General features: G+C 36.3%; 1 protein-coding gene across 6 annotated transcripts in view; it reads right to left on the bottom strand.

The window, feature by feature from the left end:
* Positions 1-24,032, bottom strand: part of RASAL2 (RAS protein activator like 2) — a 362,955-nt gene that overhangs the window by 237,328 nt on the left and 101,595 nt on the right. Inside the window, exon 1 of one of the 6 annotated variants that reach the window (XM_043567734.1) lies at positions 2,933-3,840. The exons of the other annotated variants lie outside the window; for them this stretch is intronic. Within the exon in view, the coding sequence (XP_043423669.1) occupies positions 2,933-2,978 (46 nt within the window). The 5' untranslated portion in view covers positions 2,979-3,840. Of the gene's footprint in view, positions 1-2,932; positions 3,841-24,032 lie in introns of those variants that run through there. 6 annotated transcript variants of the gene reach the window in all.

Genomic DNA, 24,032 nt, shown 5'->3' with positions numbered 1-24,032 from the left:
AGAGAGTTGAGGGGAAGGGCAGAGAGAGAGAGAGGGAGACACAGAATCTGAAGCGGGATCCAGGCTTTGAGCTGTCAGCACAGAGCTCAATGAGGGGCTCAAACCCAGGAACCGTGAGATCATGACCTGAGCCGAAGTCAGACACTCATCTGAGTGAGCCACCCAGGTGCCCCTCTCCTCCCTATTTTTTTAATTTTTTTTTCAACGTTTATTTATTTTTGGGACAGAGAGAGACAGAGCATGAACGGGGGAGGGGCAGAGAGAGAGGGAGACACAGAATCGGAAACAGGCTCCAGGCTCTGAGCCATCAGCCCAGAGCCCGATGCGAGGCTCGAACTCACGGACCGTGAGATCGTGACCTGGCTGAAGTCGGACGCTTAACCGACTGCGCCACCCAGGCGCCCCTCTCCCTATTTTTTTAAAAAACTATATCCGTGTAATTTCACTTTCTTAACAGAAACAAGATCTAATATATATTGAACAAATGCTATGTGCCAAATGCTTTAAATACATTTAAATGCTTTAAATACACACTACATTACTTAATGCCTCTCACCTCTTGCAGTTCATATCGAATAAGAAAAGTAACAAACACTAGTGAGTTTCAAATTAAGAAATATATTTATTTCCTTAACACAGTCTTAAAGGTATCTATGGTTTAATATTCCATACCTTGCTACGATACCACAATAGCAGCTCTGATCAGAACAATTTTCATTTATATGCCATCTGTGAATAAATAATATACATAGCATTTTCAAATTTTATCACTTGTGAGGAAGGAATTACCATTCCACAAAAGTGTAAAAAGAGATTCAGTGAATAAATTTCACAGAAGATAACTGGCATAGATGGAAGTAGAATTCAGGTCTCTTGGGCCAATCATACTCTCTCTTGTGGGGAATAAGCAAGGCTGGAAGGTTCACGATTACAGAAAGCTAGAAAACCACTGACATAGACTCTACGCTGGGTAGAAGCTACGGGCCACAGAGAAAAAGAGATCTCTAGACAAGAACTGGCAACAATCTTTGTATTAAATAGTACATTTCAGGTTTAAGAGCTTGAATCTTCACTGGTAAAGCATGTAGGGGACATCACAGTTAACTGTTTAATAAAAATTGCTGATCTATCTGACTGGAGAGAATACTGTGTAGGGTTCTTTAATTATTTGACTTGAAATCCCTTATTAGCAGCACCTTAAACTCTGTTTATGTATAATTATTCTGATTATAAGTAATAAAGAGTATTAGGAAATATATTAGGAATACAATAAATACGGAATACTTTGTATCTCCTTAAGTAAACCATAAATGTATAAAAAGTAGGGACAGTCTTGGAGCACATGACACACAGCAGGAAGTCGACAGCTTGGCAAATTTACTAGAAACCGAAAGTTAACTACAAAAGCCCAAAATCTTTATGAAGACAAAAAACAAACAAACAAACAAAAAACAAAACAAAACAAAAAAACAAAAACAAAAAAAAGGAAAAAAAACCCCAAACCCTCAAAATCCTCTAGCCTTCTTTTATCAACTGCACACATATTAACCCTTGAGAAGCACCTATTCTAAGAATTTATTACAAACTCTTAATACCCTTTGACACGCCTTTACATCATCCTGTCATCACCTAACAAGGAAACACACGTACTGGCGTCCAAGGAAACCCAACAACCTAGTCCTTCAAAAACTTTAATGGAATGTTAATACAGGTACAGCAACAAGATTTCACTCTTGGTAATTATTTATAAGCCAAGGGTAAGAAGCAAACAGATAAACTTAACAGTACCATTAAAACTCACTAAGCAAAAGAAAATCTAGGGAGGACAAGGTTTAGGAGGAATAATGAATTACTGTCACACCTATATTTGGAAAATTACTTAATTTTTCACTGATATGGCACCCTTTTGCATTCTTCATCTTCATTTTAAAAGAAATTAGACTGTACTCCAACAACAAAATTCCTCAACAATTCCCATAATTTCCTAAAGAGTTTAAATTTTCACGATATGGTCAACCTTATAGGGAAGATAAGCTAAAGTTTTCTAATAGTAAGAGCTTGTCCAAAAATGGCCTCAACTGGATGGAGATACTATCAGAGTCAGTGCTGAGGTTTCCAAAAACAACAAACAAACAAATATGGGTCATGACACACAACTGAAATAGTTCAGCAGATAAGGTCAATCATTTCCAAGGCAATCAGATAAAACTTGGAGTTCTTTTTTTTTGAACTTAACAATGCTACCATCAATAGAAAACATTTTTAAATTTAAACAAGTCCTAAATGAGATTTAAAAAAAAAACAACAAAAAACTGATGATTCTTTTGTATGAAATGAATCAAACACAAACTTCTCCACTGTCATCTGAACAAGTTGAAGATCTGCATCTCTTGCTTCCATATTCAAATTGTGTATTTTCATGACACAAGCAAATCATAATTCCAACCTAATAAAAGCTGTCAATACAGTTCTGCTCTAAATAGTTCTAATATCTGTCAGTTTTTATGAAGGGATAATAATAGAAATTCTGTTTAATTCTCAACTTTCTCATGAGGAAATTATTTGATTATTTCTCCTCTAAATTGCATTTAACTTGCAAAAGTAGATCAATGGAGATTTAAAAAAGGGGTTACCAAAAAAAACCCCAAACAAAACAAAAACCTTTTATACAGGCTCCATAGCGGAATTTAAGAGTATAACATAAAAAATTCCTTAATTTAACCAAATCCATTTTTTACTTTTATTTACCATCATTCATTGAAAGAGGATTTCTGTAGTAGTGTTTTATCACTTTTAAAAATTATATTAAATTTGCTTCATAATGAGCAAATAGAATGGCTTATCTTATTATAAAACACAAGTAATTAAAATTTCAATAGTAATTAAAATTGAGCCATCCCTTCCTTTTCAACCCTTATTCATCACAATATACCTTCTCTTACTGGCTCATTGGTTGATTCTCCTCTTAAACTCAGCATCCTGGAGAAGCCATTGGAAAGAGTAGAAAAAAATGCCACGGATGAAATATCCCTGCTGCTCAGACTCCTCTGACCTCACTGAAGTCGGCCACGGTCTACCAAATCTGATACTGCAGCGGGGTTCTGGCTCGGAAATAGATCTGGTGAATGGAACCCGAAGTGACCGGGTGTTGACCAGGTTCAGCTTCTCTGTTGATGTTCCAAGGACCTCATTAGCAGAGGAAGAAGCATTATTACCAACCATCTTTGGCACGACCTTTTGTTGTGGTTCATCCAAGTCTCCTTTATTAGTCTGCCATCTCTCCCTTTTGCCCCCTTTCCACCTAAAGCTGGGATGTGTTTGCCACCGATAAGCACCCAGTGGCTTTCCTAGGTTGGAAACAGCATGTTCATTTTTCTTCCTCTTGCTTTTCACTGGACCACGCCAAGGATAATTCTTTAAGCTTGTTCCTATCTCTGAATTTGCATAAGCAGGTTCTGACAAAGATCTTCGATAGCTTGGAGGACAAGGTGATGTTTGTCTCTTAAAGATGCTCATCTTCCACGACTCCATTTTTAAACAACTTCTCTAAACTTTAAGTTTCCTCCACTCTGCAGTGTTTGCAGTTGAACCACACTTGTCCGTGCAGTCCAAAATATTCAACTGCTTAAGCAGCTTTCTTTGTGTGGCTTTGAACCACAGCAGATGTTGCTGCTTAAGAGCTGGTGTCATGTTATTACCCCATTTTCCCAGATCTCCGAAATTTCAGCAGCACCCAAAAACCTCTTGCCTGAAGCAAATTATCCTCAGAGTGAAGCAAAAGTAAAGATTTCCAGAAGATCATCTCGCTTGCTGCAGTAGGTTACATTTCTGTACTAAGTTTTCAGGAAATGATTTTAAAGAAAATAAGAAGTGAAAAAAGAGCAACAAAAAACCCACAAACACCTTTCTGGACCAATAGCAGTTAAGTGTTCACCATGCAAATGACAGTGGGTTAAAAACAGATTGTGAAAGTACTCAAGCTGACATCCACACTGTACGGAAGAAGGAAGAAAACTTGCCTCAAAGCCTGCCCTTTAAGTGGCAACTCTTCAGAAGAGTTTTTAAAGTCTGTATTTCAGAAATTTAATTTCAAGAAAATCACTGCTACTTATACCACATCTTCTCTCAAAATTAATATTGATTTTCAACCAATAGGTAGAGGCGTATACTGTTTTGTTCAAGAAGGCACTACAAGGAGGAAAAATGAAAAAAAGAATGCCAAAATTGAAAGCCATTTTAAATATAAATAAATATACTAGGGAGAATTTTAAAAGCATAAATGAACAGAAAAGAGAACAGGGATCAAGGATATTTGCTATGAATTATAGCAAAGTAAAAGCAAAGTCTTGAGGTAGTCTCTTGTGGGAAATAGAACATAGGAACATACATACTTAAATGATTTCTAGAAGGGGAAAGTTTGCTTTGTAAATTTAATTGGGATAAGTTGTCTGGAAAAATATTCCCTGTTTAAACAAAGAAATTCCTTTACTCTTCTCTGTGCTGCTTACAACTTAAAAAAAAAAAAAAGCTGACTATTTAAAATTTTGTTAAAGCAAGTACCTTATAGTGAACCAAGATCATGAATGCCAAGTTTCTGGCTGGTTAATTTTTTTTTTCAAATGTCTGCTCCTGAAAATAGGGGTTTCAAATGGAAAACCTGACAGACTTTAGACCACCAATAAAAGATTTATAACATGGCAATCAAATCACTTTGCAAGTTGTAGAAAAAAATAATCTCATCTGGAAAACTAAAAAAACTATTCATGTAGTTGTAGAACATGTACAATGAAGAACAGTTCTCACACGAAGTCTCATTGCTGTAGAAACAGTTAATTTAGTACCATATCTATTCTTTTTTTTTTTTTAAGTTTATTTATTTTGAGAGAGAGAGTGAGCATGAGTGGAGGGGAGGGGGAGAGAAAGAATCCCAAACAGGCTCTATACTCTCAGCTTGGAGCCCAATGTGGGGCTCGAACTCACAAACCATGAGATTATGACCTGCGCCAAAGCCAAGAGCCAGACGCTTAACCGACTGAGCCACCCAGGTGCCTTGAACACTATCTATTCTTTTAAACATCTTAAAATGTTCTAGGGGTGCTTGGGTGGTTCAGTCGGTTGAGCACCTGACTCTTGGTTTTAGCTCAGGTCATGATCTCATGGTTTCATGGGATAGAGCCCCGCATCAAGCTCTGCACTGACAGTGTGGATGGAGCCTCCTTAGGATACACTCTCTCCCTATCTCTCTGCCTCTCCCCCACTCACACCATCTCTGTCTCTCTCAAATAAATAAACTTTATATATATATACACATATATATGTGTGCGTGTGTATATATATTTAAATGTTCTAGTTATTTCCATTATCATAAGGCAATAATCTCATTTTTGTTTATGCAGTCTCTAAATTTACACATTTCTATATTAAAGAAATGATGAAGTACTTGGCTTTCCCAAAAGCATAACAAATCAAAGTGTCTTACAATCATAACATCTTCCCCTGTTTAAAAACAAAAACAAAAAACAGAAATCTGACTTTGCATAGCAAAACACAATAAATATTAAGCTGTAATCTCTATTCATGGCATATCACACTTTCTACAAAAATTAATCTGCAATGAAAATAAACCTAAATGCAAAATATAAAACTATAAAGCTTATAAAATAAACCATAGGAGAATATATTTGCAAATTGATTTTTTTAGAACACAAAAAAGCTTATAAAATAAACCATAGGTGGGGCGCCTGGGTGGCGCAGTCGGTTAAGCGTCCGACTTCAGCCAGGTCACGATCTCGCGGTCCGTGAGTTCAAGCCCCGCGTCAGGCTCTGGGCTGATGGCTCAGAGCCTGGAGCCTGTTTCCGATTCTGTGTCTCCCTCTCTCTCTGCCCCTCCCCCGTTCATGCTCTGTCTCTCTCTGTCCCCCAAAAAATAAATAAACGTTGAAAAAAAAAAAAAAAAAAAATTTAAAAAAAAAAAAAAAAAAAAAATAAACCATAGGAGAATATATTTCCAAATTGATTGTAAAGATTTTTTAGAACACAAAAAGCATTAACCATAATAGGAAAATATTAATAAATATAAGTCCATGAAAATCAAAAGCTTATGTTCAGTAGAAGATATATTAAGAAAATCAATAAGCAAGTCAAAAAATGGGAGAAAATATTCACCATACAAATACCTCACTATTTGTACCACAATATATAAAGAACTACAACTAATGAGTAAAACAGAAACCTAATATTTAAAAATAGGCCAAAACAGTTGGACAAACCCTTCACAAAGAAAGCTGTGTGGAAAAAGAAAAAAAGAAAGAAGAAAGTTGCATGAATGGTCAATAGGCATATAAAAAAGTACTCAATCTCATCAGTAGTTAGAGAAATATGAATTAAAGCTATAATGAGACATCACTCACATCCAAAGAATGGCTAACATTTAAAGGGCTAATAACACAGGTGTTGGTGAGGATGTGGAGCAACCAGAAATCTCATAATTGGGGATGGGAACATAAAATGGTACAATTACTAGGAGACAAATTTGAAATTTTCTTTATAAAGATACACATACATCTACCCTATGACCCAGTGGTTACACTCATAGGTATTTACTCAAGAGAAATGAAAATACACACACTTGTACCTGAATGTTCACAGCAGCTTTATTTAAAACAGCCACAGACTGGAAATGCCCATCATAGTAGAATGAATGAACAAATTGTGGTATTTTCATACAATGATATACTACTCAACCAGAAAAAGAATGAACTATTAATTAAAAAAAAAAAAATGTGAACGAATATCCCAGATACTATGCTAACAAAAGGAAATGGACACAAAAGGGTACATACTGTATAACTCCATTTCTATGGAGTTCTAAAACAGGATAAACTAATCTATAATGGAAAAAAAAGCCAGAAAAGTAGTTGTCAATGATGAAGGACACTATTAACAGGAAAGGGGCACCAAGAAGCCTTCTGTCACAGAGACAGGAGTATGGGTTTATGTTTTTATCAAAACTCACCCAAGTGTTCACTTAAGATTTATGCACTTTTCCATAATTAAATTTTACATTAAAAAATTGTAAGCAATATCAAACTCCAGTTAGTAGGTATGCTTAGTCAGTGTTATGAGTTAGCAATTCTGAAATCGTTTTCTGTGTATTTGAGGCTTAAGGAAAGAAGTAAACATGCCAAAGAGAATGAATGAATGAATGAATGAATGGATGGATGAATGAATGAATGAATGCATACATACATACAAATACTGGAACTAACATTATGTGCCTCCTGAAATGCTGAACTGTGAAGGATACATACTCATGTATTATTCTTGCAAAAATACTTGACCTAAGTCTAACCTAATCACAAGCAATATCACATACATTCAAATTAAAAATCTACAAAAAAACTTTTTTTTTTCAGTTTCAGCCACATTTTGTTTCTCACACAAAAAAGGGATCTGAAGCAAGTTATGCCATTCATTAAGATCTGCACAGGTGGGTGTTAAAATAGTCTGCTTCAAAAATGTCAAGGTTAAGAAAATAAAAAAAAACAGCTATGAAACTGCTATAATTTAAAGGAGACTAAAGAAAGACAACTAAAAGCAATGGATGATCTGGACTGGATCCTGAACTGGGGAAAAAATAGCTATAAAGGACATTATTGAGACAAATGACGAAAGTAGAATATGGATTATGGATTAGATAACAGAATCATATCAACATTAAATTTCCTGATTTTGATAGCTTTACTATGATTACAAAAGAGAATGTTCTTATTCTTAGGAAATTCGCACAGTATTTAGGGACATAGGGGAGGGGCATGATGTTTCCAACTTACTTTCAAATGATTCAAGAAAAAAACTATGCATAGAAAAGTAGATACATTCTGATAAAACAAATGGGGCAAAGCGTACACAATTATTGAATCTAGGTAAAGGATATATGGGAGTTTCTTGCACTCTAGCAAATTTTCTATAGGTTTGAAATTACATCAAAATAAAATATTAAACAAGTAAAATTTGGGGCACCTGGGTGGCTCAGTTGGTTAAGCATCTGACTGTTGGTTTCGGCTCAGGTCATGATCTCACAGTTTGTGAGTTTAAGCCCCACATTGGGGTCCTCACTGACGGTGCGGGGGCTGCTTTGGATTCTCTCTCACCCTCTCTCTCTGCCCCTCCCCTGCTCGCTCTGTCTGTCTCTCTTCTCTCAAAAATAAATAAATAAACTTAAAAAGAAAAAGCAAGTGAAATGTTTAAAATTTCACGACTATTTCCTTTCAGCCTGTAATACAGATATTTTCATTAATAACACTGTAATGGTGTCTGTTTCAGAGTATCTTTCAACTAATGTAAAGAAATATCTAGTTCCACAGGTTTTATGGGAGAGGGAAGTCGATCAAGATTAGCCCCTATTAAGACACTTCAGTGGAAAATTAAATTAAGACTATAACTTTGAGAAAAGTTGTACAGGAGTAGAACTTGAGCTCTGTAATCGACCCCGTGAAATTCAGAGACTCAATGTTAAATGAGGAAATTCTTTTATACACTAAATAGGTAAGGTGAAAATAATTATCATAGTTCCTAAACTCATCAACTTAATCCTTCTAAGGAAGTGCCACAATTCTTCTTACCATAAACTTCCCTATTTAAGGAATATGGAACTGGAAAATATTAAATAACACAGAAAAAGATTCAGGAGAAATCAGAAAGCAAACGAGCAACAGACTGAGGAAGTGACAGTCTCTAAGAAGAACAGTTAAAGAGGGGCGCCTGGGTGGCTCAGTCGGTTAAGCGGCCGACTTCGGCTCAGGTCACGATCTCGCGGTCCGTGAGTTCAAGTCCCGCGTCAGGCTCTGTGCTGACTGTTCAGAGCCTGGAGCCTGTTTCAGATTCTGTGTCTCCCTCTCTCTCTGCCCCTCCCCCGTTCATGCTCTGTCTCTCTCTGTCTCAAAAATAAATAAACATTAAAAAAAAATTTTAAAAAAAAGAACAGTTAAAGAAATAAAGAAGACTCATCTCTCTCACAACTGCTAAAGTTTGAGTTGAAAAATGCTTCAATCATCTTTTATCATTATGAAAGCCTAATATTATTTGTTACTTATTTCTCCAAGTTTTAGCTTTCATCTGAATTTAAGACAATAACTTGCCACTCCACATTTTCTGAGTTTTCTCAAAATACATATAATGAATCCAGGAATTTTTAAGAAAATATTCACAGGATTTATAGTCTTTTAAAATTAGAAACAGGGGCGCCTGGGTGGCGCAGTCGGTTAAGCGTCCGACTTCAGCCAGGTCACCATCTCGCGGTCCGGGAGTTCGAGCCCCGCGTCAGGCTCTGGGGTGATGGCTCAGAGCCTGGAGCCTGTTTCCGATTCTGTGTCTCCCTCTCTCTCTGCCCCTCCCCCGTTCATGCTCTGTCTCTCTCTGTCCCAAAAATAAGTAAACGTTGAAAAAAAAAAAATTTAAAATTAGAAACAATGATACTCACTGAACTACCACATTCATTATAAATCCTACTATAACAATTGGCTGCGGATTGAAGGGTCAGTACAGGAATGTTTCTGAGACCTCAAGTTTCAATCAACTACTTTAAAATTTCCACAGGGGCACCTGGGTGGCTCAGTCAGTTGAGTGTCCTACTCTTGATTTCAGCTCGGGTCATGACCCCAGGGTGGTGGGATCGACCTCCATGCTGGGCTCCATACACAGCCTGCTCAAGATTCTCTCTCTCTCAGGGTGCCTGGGTGGTTCAGTCAGCTGGTAACTGAATATTAATTTCGGCTCAGGTCATGATCTCAGGGTTTTGAGTTTGAGCCCTGCATTGGGCTCTGTGCTGACAGCACGGCGCCTGCTTGGGATTCTGTCTCCCTCTCTGCCCCTCCCCCGCTTGCTCTCTAGCTCTCTCTCAAAATAAACAAAAGTAAACTTAAAAAAAGATGCTCTCTCTCATAAATAAACTTCAAGAAAAATTAGGGGCACCTGGCTAGCTCAGTCAGTTAAGTGTCGGATTCACACTTGGTTTCAGCTTGGGTCATCATCTCACCGTTCATGAGTTGGAGCCCCATATTGGGTTCCATACTCACAGCACACACTGCTTGGGATTCTCTCTGTCTCTGTGTCTGTCTCTGTCTCTCTCTGCCCCTCCCTGAGTGGTGCACTCGCGCACACGCTCTCTCTCATAATAAATAAACAAACTTAAAGATTCACTCTCTGTCTGCCCCTGTTTCCTGCTCACATACTCTCTACTCTCCCTAAAATAAGATAAAAAAAAAAAAAGAAAAAAGTTTCATGATAATAATTTGTAATATTTAAAGCATAGCTTTAAGAACATTCTGGTTGCTAAATCAAAAGAAACATCTGAATTCCCTAAATGAGTATGCAAGTACTTACATTTGCATAGAGTAAGATGTCACATTGTAATTGCACACCTACCATATATCAGGCACTGTATTAGGACTATAGGAACAAAAAAGAACAGGACAGACACGGTTGCTTCCCTCTTGGAACTGCCAGTTGCTCAGGAAAGGCTTACATAAGGAAGGGAAAAGTATACAAGGTGTTAGAGAAGTTACTAAGAGGATTTTTACCAAGTCTAAGGCACAAGGATAGAACCAACTTCTTTTGAGTTTCTCTTGACCTTGAGATGCTGTGATTACATTCAATTCTGCTATAATGTAACATGCATTCCTAAAAATAACCACACTATACAAAATTGTACAATAAAACTACAGGGCTTATGGGGAAGATGGGGCTGGGGAGCCACACTCAGGAACTGTAACAATGACACGTAAGAAAGATAAGAAGCTAATAAAAACTGTAGACCATTTTATACATGTTAAATGGTTAAGAAACATCTAAATGCTAAAATAAATATGGCAGTTACTTTGAAAAAAAAACTTTAAGTTTGCCTGTGGGAATGGGAGTCAGAAGGGTGCAGCCTCTGCTTTTTCGCGAAGTAGAGAAAGGAGGATTATCTGAAATCTGAAAGAGAGCTGGGGCACCCTGGGGGATGGATGTGGCTTACAACACAGTGGCGGACTGAGGTAGCTGCTAGTTGGTTGAAATTTTTGCTTTCTGAGTATCTCCTATTCGACACAGTTTAACTGGATACAGTTTTCCGCATTTAGCTAGTTTCTCAGACAAATGCCACATAAGCAAACACAAAATTCACACAACACTCAAATTGTTCCTTAATATCAATCACATGGTACAAATCCTGGTTTTGAAAACAAGCATGATAACAGAACTGACTGTATTTTCTCTTCTCTTCCATATACAACTGATCACTAAACAACAAGGCCCACTTATACATGGATTTATTTTTATATAAATACGGTACAGTACAGTTCATGTATTTTCCTTATGATTTTCTTAACATTTTCTTTTCTCTAGCTTATTTTTTATTGTAAGAATACAGTATAAAGCGCATATATAAAATATGTTATCAGTAAGGCTTCTAGTCAACAGCAAGCTATTACTAGTTATGTTTCGGGGCAGTCAAAAATTATATGTGGATTTTTGACTGCACAGGGGTCAGTGCCCCTAACCCCTGCATTGTTCAAGGGCCAACTGTTAAAAGCAGGCAAAAATCAGCAGGAGACCTTACTGCTGGAAAGCAGAATAGCAGCAGAGAAGTGGCTTTTTTTTTTAAGTATAATTAACATACAGTATTACAGTAGTTTCAGGGGTACAATCACTCAACAATTCTATATATTATTCAGTGCTCATCACAGTTAACTGTACTCTTAATCTCCTTTACTTCATGAATCCCCCTACCCACCTCCACTCAGGCAACCACTAATTTGTTCTCCATATTTGAGAGTCTGGTTTTTGTCTTTTTTTGTTTGTTCATTTGTTTCTTAAATTCCACATATAAATGACATCATAAGACATTTATCTTTCTCTGGTTTTTTTAACTTGGTGTAATAGCCTCTAGGTCCATCCATATTGTTGCACGTGGCAATTTCTCATTCTTTTTCATGACTAATATTTTGTGTGTGTGTGTGTGTGTGTGTGAGTGTGTGTGTGTGGACACGCACATATGCGCACATGTATCACTTCTTTATCCATTCAACTGTCCATGAATACTTGGGTTGCTTCCAAATCTTGGCTATTGTAAACAGTGCTGTAATAAAATAGAGGTGCATATATCTTTTCAAATTAGTGTTTTCATTTTCTTTGTGTAGATACTCATAGTAGGATTACTGGATCATATGATATTTCTATTTCTAATTTTTTGAGGAACCTCCATACTGCTTTCACAGTGGCTGCCCCAATTTGCATTCCCATCAACAGTACACAAGGGTTTCTTTTTCTCCACATCCTTATCAACACACATTATCTTTTCTGTTTTTGAGTCTAACCATCCTGACAGGTATAAGGTGATATCTCATTGTGGTTTTGATTTGCATTTCCCTGATGACTGGTGGTGTTGAGCATCTTTTCATGTGTCTGTTGGTCAGATGCATGTCTTATTTGGAAAAATGTCTATTCGGTCCTATGCCCATTTTAAATAAGATTATTTGTGGTTTGAGTTCTGTAAATTCTTTATACATTTTAGATATTAACCCCTTATTGGATACATTATCATTTGCAAATATCTTCTCCCAATCAGTAGGTTGCCTTGTCATTTTGTTAATGGTGTATTTGCTGTCCAAAAGCTTTTTACTTAGGTGTAGTCTCAATAGTTGATTTTTGCTTTTGTTTCCCTTGCCTGAGAAGACATATCTAGAAAAATGTTGCTAAGGCCGATACCCAACTGCCTATGTTTTTCTTCTAGGAGTTTTATGGCTTCAGCCCTTGCATTTAGGTCTTTAGCCCATTTTGAGTTTATTTTTGTGTATAATGTAAAAAAGTGGTTCAGTTCATTCTTCTGCATATAGCTGTCCAATTTTCTCAACACCATATAATGAAGAGACTGTCTTTTCCTCAATGTATATTCTTGCTTCCTTGGTTGCTATTTTCTTTTATTTTTTTAATAACAAAATCTACTGTTATTTTTCTTATTACCAGAGATTTTCATTTTTATACTATTAATTTTTGAAATATATGAAATTTTATAATGAGCATGTATATTGTGCTCCTTCTGAAAGTAGAAATTTACATATAACACATATAACTTTTTAAATTTTATATTAAAAATTTATACACTTATACATAAAATCTACCCACAGCAAAAACAAAAGCCTTAACATTAACCCTCAGAATCTAAATTAGAGAACAGAGAACTAGAAAAGCCATTGCAGATCAACTTAACCAACTCTTTCAAACAATTAGATAAAGGCAGGGCATAGAGATTTGTCCACAGTTACCAAGTTAACAGAAAACAAACAAACAAACAAACAAGCAAATAACCCACATGTATCCCAATTCCCAGTCCAAGACTCCATAACCTCCTTAAATTAGCATTTTCCAAATTAGCATTTCCAAGAACACAGTTGAAAATTTTAGGCTTCAAGAGTGTAAGTGTGACATTAAGTCCAGTTATTCTACTGTTACTTAGTTTAAATGCTAAAATTCTTTCTTTTTTAAAGTTTAAGATAGGCTATCATCTTCTCATAAAATGTCCTTTCAGATTTACTTCAACTAAGGGAAGCAAACAGAGATGAAAAGGCAAAACTTGAGCTTTCTCAGTTTGCAAACAGTCTGCCACTGTTTCCTATCTTAAGACATACCCTTTCTATATGGAAATTCTATCCTATATATCCCACATGCTCTTGTGTAATACAAGACGTGACATATGCTACAATTAACGAAGAGTTCTGGAGTTCTGTTACTAGAACAAGACAGCACATACCTCCTTAGATCAACTCATGAAAAACTTTAAAAATAGGAGTCATTTCTCTTAACTAGAAGAAGACATCTTTCAAAAATGCAAAGTCTTTGTTTATACAAAGCTAAGAAATTAATAACAAACATCCCTTTCCCATCTCCTATCACTGGAGCACATCTGCTTCCCGATGAAACACTTCCTGTGGCAAAAACTACCTCCCTTCTAAGCAGAACTCAAAGATACACCTGACACGGACATAACTGCTTCTGGTTGAAGAGACAAAGATAGGTCTAGAGAGGCCAAATGAAGATTACTTTTAACTGACAAGTGTTGGAATCAATGGTCATTTAAAATAAGAAGCATTTTCAAATAGAAACAAAAACATTGATGATTCCTAAAGCCATTATTAAAGTCTTTTTTAAAAAATAAAAAATAAAAACACTGGTTTTCTCCAACCCCTCTAATCACACCTTCTTTGCCTCCTTTGAGGTTCATTCTTCTCTAGTCTAACTGTTGGGAGTTTTTCAAAGCTGGGTCCTTAGCACCCCCTCTCCATTTTCTCACCACACACATCATCATTCACAGGTACCACATCAACTTACACCCAGTTCAGACCTTGTCTCCACTGAGCAACATACTCATATATTCAATTTGATGTTTTGTGCCGATCTCAAATTCAAAATGTTTAAAACCTAACTCATGGTCTTTTCTTTAAAATCTGGTCTCATTACAATGTTCCTTACCCTAATAAAAGACACCACATCCATTCAGCTGTAGAAGCCCAAACCTCACTCATCTTCCTCTTTGACCACTCAACATGCAATCCATGAGTCTTGCTGATTTTCCCTTATAAGTATTTTCTATCTACTTCTTGCCATTTCCCTAAATTAACTACTATATTTCTCACCTGGGTTACAACAGCATCCTAAACTCACCTAACTACCTCTACTACAGCCCCATGTAAACCATTATTCTTACTGCACTCAGAATAATCTTCTCAAAATACAAATTTATGGCATCTTGTTTAAAACCTTTCAGTGGGGGTGCCTGGTGGCTCAGTTGCTTAAGCATCTGATTTTGGTTCAGGTCAAGATCTCACGGTTTGTGAGTTCGAGCCTGCCATTGGGTGAGCTCAAGCCCCGCTTTGGGCTCTGTCCTCACAGTGTGGGCCCTGCGTAGGATTCTCTCTCTCCCTCTCTCTCTGCCCCTAGCTTACTTGCACCTTCTCTCACTCAAAAATCAAACAAACAACAAAAAACCTTTCAATGGCTTCCCCCTACTTTTCTAAAAGCAATGCAAAACAAGCCAAAATTCCTTAACATACTTTGGTGTACCTACCCCACCCCTTCAGCTTCCTTCTTAAAGACAAACTTACTTAAATCCTTCCAGCCCTTTCTACCAGCCACGTTCCCTCCCACCCACAGGGCTCTTGCTCACATTGCTCCCTCTGGAAGGATCTTCTTCCCATCATCACCTTCCTACGTTTGCTTCTGGATTGCAGTTCAAGGGCTACCTCATGAAGGGGTCCTCTCCTGACCCATTACAGGCCTTCACAGCCTCATGAATTTCTCTATTACAACTGCAGCTGTATTTGGACATTTCCTTGTGAGGTTATTAATCAATGCCTGTTTCACTCACAAGGCTATAATCTCCATGCCTGTTTTTATGACCCATAGTGACCCCACTGCTTGGCAATGGTGGGCACACAGTAAATGTTTGTTAAATCAACTAATAAAACCTGAGAAAGATCTAAAATAAAAGTACCTAACTTCATAATTCCACCAATCCAGAGCCAAGATGACGCTGGTTTGTTCCAAGGTTGTAGAAGCAGAAATGATGAGAAATGGATACTTAGTGTATTTTATTGATGGATTGATGGTGAGTGTGTATGCTATAGACCAAATGTTTGTGTCCCTCCAAATTTATATGTTAAAATCCTAACTAACCCGCAATGTGATGGCATTTGAAGATGGACTTTGGGAGATGATTAGGTCATAAGGGTAGAACCATTTAATAATGATATTGTTGATGCATGCTGTATTTGCCAATTAAAATGTTTTAAAAAATTAAAAAATAAAAAAAATTTTTAATTAAAAATTAAAAAGTACCTAACTTCAGACTGGTAGCACTTATTTAACATTATCTCTGAAACCATGAAGATCACACTGAAATATATACCATGAGGAGAAGGGGCAGAGTAGGGAGAGAAAACAGTCACATACACTACAGATAGTTGTTTTCCTTGAATCAGTTAGTTATTTGTTCCTTCAAGGATATGGATAGAGGGAAGTATTAAAGGAGGGAAATAAGAATAATGTAAAATGGGAGGAAGGCAAGAAAGAGACATGAAATACTTAATTGTTAAGGAATTTTTTCCCAGAAATATAAATTTAGTTAATGCAGAAAGTATTATCTTTTTTTAGTGTGTATTTAGTTTTGAGAGAGAATGAAAGAATGAAAGAATGAAAGAATGAAAGAAAGAAAGAAAGAAAGGGAATGAAAGAGCGAAAGAACGAGCTGGGGAGGAGCAGAAAGAGAGGGAGACACAGAATCTGAAACAGGCTCCAGGCTCTGAGCTGTCAGCACAGAGCCTGACATGGGGCTCGAACTCCGGAACCGTGAGATCATGACCTGAGCCGAAGTTGGACACTTAACTGACTGAGCCACCCAGGCATCCCAAAAATATTATCTTAAGCCTCAGGTATGCATAAGGCAATATAGGTTGTTAATTACAAGGAAACAAAGAGCACATCTTTTTCAGAAAGAACATTTCAATCCAAGCAGAGAAGTGATAAATCAAGTACCTATGTCAGCTGCTGAGATAGATGAAAGAAAAAGTTTAAGGAAACAGAGAAAGGTTATAGAATTTCTAAATAGACTTAAATTAAGTTTTATGAAGCATAAATGTCATAAAACTATGTCCTCAGCTTTTCAGGACAGCACTATTTAATTTTCCATCTTCTCAATATAGAGGACTCACAAAATGATAAACAAAAGTAATTTATTTTACTGTTGTAAGACTTTTCCAACAAATAAATTTTCAGTCAGAAATAAAGGGCAAAAAAGAGGATTTGTGACATTTATTGTGTTCTTTAACATCCACTTAATACATGACCTGTGTTTATCCTATGACCATATTTAAAGGGCATTTACACAGCTGGCAGGTGGAGTTAAAACGCAACAGAAGATTATCAGTTGATGTTTGTGAAGGAGAATCAATAAAGGTAATAACCACATGAATCTACACTGACTTATGTCATGGCAGAATCATTTGAAATTGTTGAGGCAGATTCCCTCAAAATGATCCAGATTTAAATATATTTTTTTCATTGCTTCCTGTTTAGCTACAGAAACTTGATCCTACTAAGGGCCTTTATTCTCTTAAAAAATAATTTCCCTGATTCTCAAGTTGTGACTCAGTCTGGCTGTGTCTATCCGCCTTCTGCCAGGGATCAGCTTCTCTGTGGGAACTGGAAATGTGCGCATACCCAAGAAGTGATGCAAGATCCGAACTTTCCCCAAGGGCAGTGCCAGCATCCCAGGACTTACACGTCTGTGCTTCCTTCTCTCCTACACCAGCCTCTAAGAGATGGAATGCAAAAGAAATAGTTGTGCAGCCTCACAGAGGGAAGTACTGAAAATACACTCACTTATCTACTTAGTCACACTTTCAAGGTAGAAGACTGTAGGCCTCTAAATTCCTTCTCATTTTCATCCCCCTGTAGATCCACTTCTAGCTTTGGAGGCTAAATTTGTCCATTTATTGACTGGTTGCTTAAGTTGGATAAATGTAATCTATATTTCTATCTATCTCTGAAGTATTCGTTTTATTAAAGAAAATATTAAACCCACTTCAATATAGATATGTCATCGATAACAGCTATCCTAAACCCACCCCAGAATAAGAAACATAAAAAGGCACTGACAAGCATTCTGTAAACACTTTGAATTGTGAAATAATTTATGTATCTTTTAAAAATTTCTTCTTCATTCATGCTTCTATAACACTATCTAATGCATTTTCCTTTGTATTTTAGTTAGTTTTACGTATTTCTGACTTGTTCACAAGATTTTAAACTCCTCGTGTACAAGCTCCTTCGTATTCTCCAAGGTGCCTAGCAGAGTACTCAGTAGGCTATTGTCAAATATGCACTGAATTAATTGAAGGAGTATGACAGGATATCAGATCTTTACAGCTGGAGGGTCAAGGAGAAGAAAAAAGAAGTAGAGCACAAAGTTACCTTCAAATTCTTGGGGCACTAGCTTTCAACCCATTCCCCATCCTAACACCTATCTCCTTTGCCAAGAATTATTTAAAGTACTGTTTCTAGCAAGGTAGCTTAAGTGGTTTGAGTCTTTGTTTTATTTGCACCCATGAACTTTTTTCCCCCATCTGTGATACACTTAAGAAATGTGTGTGTGTTCATTTGTCTTTCTGTCAAGGGTTAATTTTTATAAGAACTTAATTCACTTAAGTCTAACTTTTGACACTAAGAAACTGGCCCCTCTTCTTTCCACAAAATGAAGTTTATCCTCATCCAGTGTGTGTTGATATTTACAGCCTCGGGATTTTGCTGCAATTTACTCATTCATTTATTTCATTCATTAAGCAGATTGTTTTCATATTGTCTGCTATATGCCACATATCCTAGGTCCCCAGCTCTTAAAGACTGCTTTTACAATTTCTTTTAATGAGGGACATTAGAAATAATAATGGGTGGCTCCGTTGATTAAGTGCCTGACTTCAGCTCGGGTCATGATCTCGGGGTTCATGAGTTTGAGCCCTGAGTCAGGCTCTGTCTCCCTCTCTCTCTGCCCCTCCCCCGCTTGCACTCTGTCTCTCTCTCCTTCAAAAATAAATGAACATTAAAAAAATTTTTAATTAAAAAAATAAATTTTAAAAATACATAAATAAAATAAACTTTAAAAAAACAATTTCTTTTCATGAAATAAATATATTAAAATAACAACTGATATAACGGAGGCCCTTTGGATGAAGTGAGAACACAGAGCATGGATTACCCATGGCACCGTGAGGAAGTTAAGGAAAATTTTGCAGAGAATGTAGTATTTCAACTAAGAGTAGGCAGGAATTTATACTTAGTGAACCCAAAGATGTCAACAATAGAAAGGGAAATCTTACTTCAAATAATTTCTATTGAAATCAGCACTACTCCAAGCTTGATTCTCAAACCCCTGGTAGTCCACAAACTATTTGCTATAAGGCTGAGTCAAGATGAATACAAAAAGAGAGAGTGAGTATTTAAAAACCTTCACAGAAATGTGATAGAGCAAGTTTATCTCTGTTGAATCTAGTAATAAAAGAATACAGCTCATTTCTCTAGTTATTCATCTTTATATTTGCTAAAGCATTGGTTCCCAACAGACTGAAAATTTTTAAAAACACACACAGAGAGTTTGAGTAGTGCTACTATCAAAATGCATCTAATTCTGACTGTAACTCTCAACTTGTTTCCTAGTTTAAGCTGCTTTTTGGATCTAGAGAGAACTCTGAGAGGCTTATCCCCTGACTTCAGGAAGAACCTCATGTATCAATTAGATGATTCATTTTAATTAAGGATCAACCTAACAATTCAGTTATAGGAGGAACAGCTGGTTCACATTCCTTAGCACATGTTATTAAAAGTAGAAGCAACTGGATGGTGGCAGAATACTGCTTTACTTAATTTTTCTAGTATTTGAGGTCACTAATCCTTGCCACTCATTTGGGAGATAGGCCTCTTTGGAATCATCTTTATTTAAAATTTTTTTGAGAGCAAGCAAGCAAGTCATGGAGGGAGGGGGAGACAGGGAGGGAAAGAGGGAGGGAGGAAGGGAGAGAAGGAGGGAGGGAGGGACAGAGGGAGACAGAGAGAGAGAGAATCTTAGAGAATCTTAAGTAGGCCCCACACTCAGTGCAGAGCCTGATGCAGGGCTCGATCCCACAGCCCTAAGACCATGACCTGAACCAAAATCAAGAGTTGGATGCTTAACCAATTGAGCCACTCAGGTGCCCCTAGAATCATCTTTATTTAAAGCCTGCAAGTACATATACAAATAAGACATGTTTGATTCAGATACAAACTCAAATAAGGACAGATCTTCACTATCTAAAAATGTATGCTCTAAAATGGAAAACTCATAGTGAATGCTTATTCTTCTTTATTCTTTATTATCCTATAACTAGGATTGTTGTTTTTCATCCAGAGGTTGAAATCCAAATGAAGTTGAATATGTATAGGATCATGTACCAGAGACACATAAACTTAGAAATAAAAACTCAAGTTAGACCATAGATCACATACTCTTTATTCTTTACTTTGCAAAACAGTTTATTCTAGCCAATAATGGATTCTCTTCTGTCAATCTTATCAGAAACTGCTTTATTTTTAGATTTGAATAATCAGGATACCAATTTAATTTTTAAAATATCAAAAGGCATGTCAGGGGGCGCCTGGGTGGCTCAGTCGGTTAAGCGGCCGACTTCGGCTCAGGTCATGATTTCGCGGTCCGTGAGTTCGAGCCCCGTGTCAGGCTCTGTGCTGACAGCTCGGAGCCTGGAGCCTGTTTCGGATTCTGTGTCTCCCTCTCTCTGACCCTCCCCATTCATGCTCTGTCTCTCTCTGTCTCAAAAATAAACAAACATAAAAAAAAAAAAGGTACAGTAGGATACAAATGCATAAAAATACATAAGGTAGGACTTAATGAACATATTTAGGTAATCTCAGGAGTGTGGAACCACACACAAATATTTAAGATATGACTATGCAGGGTTTCATATATTTTGCTACCTCTTTTCCTCTAATTCAGAATATTCTTTTGGTTTTCCAAAATTCTGGATATCTATAAGTACTTTCAGTTCTTTTGGTATCTATTCTTGACTTATTAGAAAAATATAGATATACACATAGGAAAGCCAAGTAGTCTACAGTGAGATGAAAAACAAAAGAAACAGGCTAGACTCGTTTCTTTGTTATCTGTCCACCAAAGAAGAGGAAATACAGTCTGTAGCAAGATTTCTCAAATTCATTTTAGACCTGACAATTTTTTGTGTTTGTTACAGTGTGATTTGGGAACAACTGTCTGTGAACTGAGTGACGTTTAGCAGCACCCCTGGCCTCTACCCACGAGGTATCAGAAGCACATCCCATTCCCTAGTCATCACCATCAAAAACGCTTCCAGACACTGTCCTCAATTGAGAACCACTGGTCAACAGTATAGAATAATAGATTCAAACTTTTTTTTTCCCCAACACATACCATCAGTTAAAAAAAAAAAAAAAATTCTGATCATACATCTCTATCTAGGTATATTTATGTATAAGTTACATACATGGACTATTGTACTAATATATATTGTAAAATATAAATAAATTTAAACAGAATGAGATAAAAATATATAGAAGTGCTAATACACTTATAACCTGAACTCCAGAGGATTATCTTGTGTACCTCTGGGGATATACATACCATACTTTTCAGACAATTGGTAGAGATTATATTCATAGATAGAACTGCTTCTTTTATTGGCTCAATTATTGAATTATAGTAAGACTCTGAGACCAGCGGGTTATGACATATTCATGCCATTAATAAACTGAATGTAACTCTAAAGTACAGTATAAAGAGATATTTTGATCTTTGTTGAAAAGTGAAAATTCTGAAGGTTCCAAGAAAATATATTAAATTCTTTATACTGTAAAGAAACCTGATCTTGAGACCAATGACTCCGTAGGAATTCTCTGGTTAATTATGGTCTTTCCTTCTCCTTTCTGGCTCAAAAAATGACAGACAGATGTCAGTACTCATACCAGTTCCCAAAAAGTTCCACAACCCTTATTTTCAAACTGACTCCACTACTGGACAAGCAATTAGTTATTTTATCCTCACATGACAATCAATATTTATTAAAAAATAGTTTGGGTATATCTACCAAGGAACGTAAGAACTATATGGCTATTGCTGAATATCCCCAACTTATGCCATAATAACAGTGGTTTCAGAGAGTATTATGAATGGTTCACTAATAGTAACTCACGGTTGGCAATAATGTAGTTGATACCTGTGTAACTGCTCTATATATTACAAAAGTGACACAAATTAATATTTGAATTGGACAACAATAACTGCCATGGTTACTTGCCTTTATTTTGGATGCTTCTAAGCCTTAATTTTGTAAGTGCCACATTCATTGGCAGCACATTAAGAAACTTAGTGGTCCCATCTATGAGTCACTGAATCAAAACAAAAGAAATATCTAAGGGATAGCAATTAATTTGGGGTAGTATAAATTTGAGAAATTAGGCACTTTTAGTGACACTTACAGTTCTTCACCCTAGAACAATACAATTTAGTTCACATGTAGTCTAATATACAGATATTTATAAACATGGAGTATATTTACCTATTAAATAGTAATAGGCTATAAATGTTTATTGAATTAAAAATAGAATCAGAAGGTAAGTTAAAGGATTTTACTATTTCTCGGTTTTAAACATGTTTTGTGGTAGGAAATATTTTATATAATGTGTGAAATCAAATTACTTTCAGGGTAGACTTTTTTGTGACATAATATTCTGCTAAAAACGGAGCTATAGTCATTCATTTCCTGCCATGACCAAGTAACTGATACTGAAATTGCTGTCCTGCTATAAACAATTAGATAACCAGACAAAATGTGTGGCACAAGATTTTTCAGATATTATAAAACAGGAAGCACACTAGAAGGAAAACATGTCAGATAAACCTTATGATAATCCTGGATTTTAAGCTAGAGGCACTTTCTGAATATTGGCACATGGACAGAGACACAGGCAGAACACAATGGTCTCACTGAATCTGAAGAGAGAGTAGTGGGAGTTCAGGGGGACTGAGGCTGATGGAATTTGCAGGGTAAAGTGCTACAGAAAAGGAAATTACACAAAGAGATCCAGAAATCTGCATGAGGATCTGTTTGAGTTATTAGCTGCATAATTAAGTTGCATATGTGTAGAATTAAACTTCATGACTACTAGAAAACTGCTGAAGAGCTAGAAGTTGAAAAATCTTCACACCTCCCTCAGGACTGGAAGACATCTGAGATTCCTCAAATAAAGAAGAAACCTTGTTTAATACCCAAAGCACTTTTTAGGTATCTTCAAAAGGTAACATATTGGTGGGAGAATTAAATTAGCCCAAGAAAAAAGGCTACTTTAGACCCATCCATATACAGCTTTAAGTCAAGCCTCAAAACTAACAGCTGATTCTCAAGAAATGTAAACTCAATCATAATTAAAGACAACAAAAAGCAAAAAAAAAACAAAAAACCCTAATAATGTAAAATTCACAAGGTCCAAAATCCAATAAAAAATGTCTACTCATATTATGAAGTAGGAAAATGTGAAAGCAAAAAGAGTAGAAAAATTAATCAGTAGATAACTATGCCAGAAATGAGGCAGATGATAAACTTGGCAGCCTAAGACTATAAAAAGTTATTATAAATGTTTAAGGATTTAAAGGAAGATGGAATAATAAAAAAAGAAATGGAAGATATTTTTTTAAGAACAAAATGGAATTTATATAACTGAAAAATACAGTATCTGAAATAAAAATGTTATGTAATGGAGAGAAGAGCAGATTACATTTCATAAAAGAAAATGCAAGTGAACATGAAGACATAGCAATTCAAAATATAAAATTAAAAGGCAGAAGTTGAACAGGGAGGCTGAAAATAATGACCAGTAGTCTGTGGAACCATATTAAGCAATTCCTGAAGGAGAGGATAAAATGGGAGGGAAAAGAAATAAAGTTGAAAAAATAGGCTGAAATTTTTTAAGTTTCTAACTAAAAATCCGTAAAACCAACAACAAATCCTAAACAGGATAAACTCAAGGAAACCACATCAAGACTCAAAATGATTAAACTGCTAAAAAAAATAGTTAAGAAGAGAAAAATAATAAAGTCAGCCAGAGGGTTGGGGGACATAACAGGAAGAGGAATAAATATGAGAATGACTGTTGATTACTCATCGAAAGGAATCAAGCTTCTGGGGCACCTGCATGGCTCAGTTGGTTGAGCGTCTTTGATCTTAGCTCAGGTCTTGATCTCAGGGTTATGAGTTCAAGCCCTGAGGTGGCTTCAAGATAATGGAATGACATTTTTATGAACAAGAAAACAGAAACAAAAACAAACCCTGATATACTAAATTCTATGTTTAGCAATAAACTCTTCAAAAATGAAGGTAAAAAAAGAAATTTGTGGAAAGAAAACAAATGCTGAGGGAATTCAT

The sequence above is a fragment of the Prionailurus bengalensis genome, chromosome E4 (assembly GCF_016509475.1).
Source record: "Prionailurus bengalensis isolate Pbe53 chromosome E4, Fcat_Pben_1.1_paternal_pri, whole genome shotgun sequence".
NCBI classification, from domain to species: Eukaryota; Metazoa; Chordata; class Mammalia; order Carnivora; family Felidae; genus Prionailurus; species Prionailurus bengalensis.
This window is presented reverse-complemented; position numbering and strand designations above follow the sequence as displayed.